Source organism: Micrasema longulum, unplaced genomic scaffold (genome assembly GCF_059751315.1).
Source record: "Micrasema longulum isolate JH-2025_06_02 unplaced genomic scaffold, ASM5975131v1 h1tg000645l, whole genome shotgun sequence".
NCBI classification, from domain to species: Eukaryota; Metazoa; Arthropoda; class Insecta; order Trichoptera; family Brachycentridae; genus Micrasema; species Micrasema longulum.
In genome coordinates this window covers 486,770-490,768 of record NW_028277841.1, presented here as the reverse complement: position 1 = coordinate 490,768, position 3,999 = coordinate 486,770, and the positions used below count along the sequence as shown (strand labels likewise).

The 3,999-nt window shown below is 35.0% G+C and overlaps 1 protein-coding gene across 1 annotated transcript; it reads right to left on the bottom strand.

Moving 5' to 3' along the window:
• Window positions 1-758: 758 nt before the first annotated feature.
• On the bottom strand, window positions 759-3,428 carry LOC148279911 (GTP-binding protein REM 2-like). The gene is made up of 2 exons (XM_088229225.1): window positions 3,314-3,428; window positions 759-994 (listed from the first exon to the last, which is right to left on the bottom strand). The coding sequence occupies exons 1-2, from the start codon at window positions 3,426-3,428 to the stop codon at window positions 759-761; spliced, it is 351 nt and encodes a 116-aa protein (XP_088085351.1).
• Window positions 3,429-3,999: the final 571 nt, after the last annotated feature.

Below are 3,999 nucleotides of genomic sequence, written 5' to 3'. Positions count from 1 at the left end.
TTCAACGGCTTGATCCCCATTATACGTCACTAACTTGTTTTACCACTCTTTCGTCATCTATTCGTTCTACATGACCCAACCACCGTAACCATCGTAACTCCGTCATACATTGATTTCCCACAAATTCGTCTAAGAGCTCGCATTTCAACCGCGTTCACTCGGCTTTTTAAAATTTTGAATGAAAACTGTTTTTTTTATATTTAAATTTATTTAAACAGAGAGGGAAAACGTTTTGGAGAAGGGAATATGGAAGTCTAGGCATTTACAGGGCTTACGACCTGTCATTAGCTGGTTTATGTGGCCACTTTACACACTGTGTAACATTCACCATTCTGCCCATGTTTGAACATCCACATTTCCTCTTCCATTTGTTGACTTTAGTGAAGTAAAAGAGCTGAAACCTTTATCGCGTGGGTGAGATTCATCGTTCAGTTTTTTTTATACATTGATAATATTATCAATAGAATTGTATAAATGTCCAATCAATAGAATTGTTTAAATGTTAACTTTTTTTACATGTTTATGGCATAGCCGAGATACTGGAATTAAAACAAGAACGTTTACGATGAGTGACGTTAGTAGGCGCTACTCAGGGGAGATATTGTAGCGTTATGAAATTGAACAGTGCTAACTTACAACGGGCGCCAGAGTCATTCCGAAACATCCCGAATGGAAAACACAACAGGTATTTATGAATATACGCGTGGATATTGGATGATGATAATGGCCGCACACAAACGAATTCTTCCTTCAGGTCTTCAGATGACGAACAGGTTCTCGCAGGATCTCGCTCTCCTGCGGAAGCCCAGCAGCTTGGCCAGGAGCCTGGCTCCGCCGCCTGGCCCTCCACTCCCAGGAGGCCGCCTCCTGGCCCGCTTGGGGTTCAGTTGGACCTGCGCAAGGATGCCGACTAGAAGCTCATCGACGTTGTGAGCTATTCCGCTGGATGCCTCGATAAACTTACAGCCGCAGTTGTTGGCTAAGCGTCTTCCAACTGCAAAAAAGGAAAGTACGACGTTTTAATCAAATGATTGAAATTATATTAAAAATATTTTGTATGGACGTAGGAGTAATATTTCACTCCTGCTTAAAGATTAACTTTATTATTTTTATATATTTGAAAAAAAAAAATTTAAACCAATTGACAGGTTTTTAAATAAACCCTTATGGATTGGTATAAAAACAATTCATTAAATTAATACATTAATTTATTATTTTTTTTCTTCCAAATAATAAACAATGATTAATAATAAAAATAATGTGACCTCACTAGGGTTTACCAGTGCCAAAGACACTTAACGATACCCCTTTTAAAAAAAAAATATTTTAACATGTGAGAATATACAAAAAAGACTTAATATACAGAGATAATTAATAAAATGTTCAGACAGTTTTATACACTACATATTTATGTTTATATTTCATTTATGTTTACAGATATTATTTATATTTAAAAACACATAATAAAAGAAAAAAAACATAACATAAACTCTACATTTGTCGAGTAGGTGATTCGTTATCGCTCGTCTTTTATTTATATAATAAATAGTTATATGTGTTAAAAATGACAAAAGTTGCGTATTGTAAACAACATAGTATAAGAAAAAAAAACATTATTATCTCAGAGAAACAAGAGACAAGACGTTTTTGCCCTGTCGGTAAGTTACATTTTAAAAAAAGCGAGCTAATTATTTATCTTTTGTATAACTCTTTGCTGTGGTAATACATCAACCGAGCTGTCTTTGGAAAATTCATTGAAAAGCCCAAGCATTCTTTGTATTTGTGAAAAGAAAGTATTAATTCTGTAATTTCCCACAGCAAATAAAGTGTTCGGACGAGTGGCGGGATTTGGAACATTGACTCTAATTTGAGAGAAAATATCTTGAGCTTACTGTGTAAAATTTTATGTTGAACTGTTGATGAAGCCAAAGTGCTCCCGAATTCCAGGCTAAAAATATAAAAATATTCCAATCTATCGAGGTATTGATTAAATTGTTTCGATAAGTAATTGTTCTTAGAAATTTGCATTGCGCGGATTAAATTCGCTTTTTATGAATATCGCAGATAGTAGAACATATTAAGGAATCCCATAACATGAAATGTGAAATAAAGACCATACTATAGAGTTAAATGAGGAACTTCAGCCCTACGGGAAATTGGATACAAAAAATGTTTTCTTACGCGGGGTAAAAATTAGAGCATAAAATTGTACGGCAAAGTTTCTTGAAAATGTACAGAAAAAATAATAAAAAATATTTTTAAAAAGCGCACTACTTTAAATGACGTCACTGGTTCACGTGAATCAACCTATGATCTGAGAGCTATAGAAGATTTCCGGTCTGCTTGTCGCTTCTGGACCAATGGGAAGAACTGAATGGGAATAAGCGGAAATGAACCTCTGACGTCACACGCGGAGTTATTTCAGAAATACAAAACTTAAAAAAATCGTAGCGCCGATAATACGATATGTAAAAATTAAAAAAAAAAAAATTGACTTAGTTTAACAGTCTATCAACAAATAAAAAATTCGAAAAAAAACACTGAACTTCCTGATTCCATTCCATAATATAAAATATGAAATAAAGACCATATTAATTAACATAATTATACATCAGACATAAATAACATTTTGCAGCAGGGAATAAAGAAGTCTTGGCATCCACAGGACTTATGACATGTCATTGGCTGGTTTAAGTTTAAGGCTGCCTCCGTGGTGCAGTGGTCAAGACGCTTGACTCGCGCACGGAAGGTTCCGGGTTCGATTCCCGGTGGGAACACAAAAATTAAAAATGTGATTTTTCTCAAGCCTGGGTGCTCTGTGATGTAATTCACCACTGTAATTAGGCCTCCTGGCCTGTTGTGGTGCAAAAACAAATGTAATGTAAAAAAGTTTAATGAGTGACGTCATGCAAAGTAGTTCGTTTTTATGAAAATATTTTTTATTATTTTTTCATACATTTTCAAAAAACTTCGCGGTACAATTTAATGCTCTGATTTTTACCACGAGTAAGAATACATTTTTTTCATCCAATATCCCGTAGAACTGAACTTCTTCATTCTGAAATAATGACTAGAGTGAGACAAATAAGCTTCACATTTTTTTTATATTTTACATACGGCTCAAAGCAATTTACAGCATATCATAGTAATATCAACGCGTTTAGCATATTATACATAATTTGAATTTCGTAAAAAGTTTGTTTTTATTTTCATCACACACACAATGAAAGCTTGCACACATGCACACATAATATAACAATGTGTGCAAGCTTTGTTAAATAATTTCATCATATGTACCTATACTTTGACTTACCGACCATAGGCACCTCTCGCTTCCTCTCCAGGTCCGCCTTGTTGGCTACCAAGATGACTCCCCTGGTAGACATGTAGTCGCCCTTCAGGAGATAGAGGAGGATTTCCTCAGCCATCTTCAGACTCTGCCGATCTTCAACGGAGTAGACGACGACGAAAACGTCAGCATTGTAGGTGGCACAGAAACTCTCCACCTGAAAATCAGCGAGTGTTTTTTCGTTTATTCATTTTGATAGCGTTGTATTTTTTTTTATTATTTATATCCCTACAGAGATGAGGTAGAATTTTTTCAAATTCAGGATTATAGATATTCGAGCGTTTACAGGGCTTGTGACCTGTCATCTGTCATCTGCAGGCGATTACTAGTACTTAATTTAACTCGGAAGAGTCTTAACTACATAAAATAAAGTAAACTGCTAATTAAAATACTTAACTTCAATATCAATACATACATGGCGCTCCAACTTGCTTGTGAATGGTTTCTCGTTTAGCAACATATATACAAAAATCAAAAATGTTACCTGTGTGGATATTCGCTAATAAGCGGAATGGGGAATGTTGTAGTACCTACTTAAAGTGGCCACTTAACCCAGCCAATGACAGGTCATAAGCCCTGTAAACGCTCGAATATCCATAATCCTGAATTTGAAAAAATTCTACCTCATTTCTGTAGTATAAATGAAAATA

Coding starts and splice junctions, on each gene's coding strand:
- LOC148279911 (XM_088229225.1), bottom strand. CDS start 3,428: ATGGCTGAGGAAATCCTCCTCTATCTCCTGAAGGGCGACTACATGTCT. Junction 995..3,313: donor GCGAGAGGTGCCTATGGTCG/GTAAGTCAAAGT, acceptor CCTTTTTTGCAG/TTGGAAGACGCTTAGCCAAC.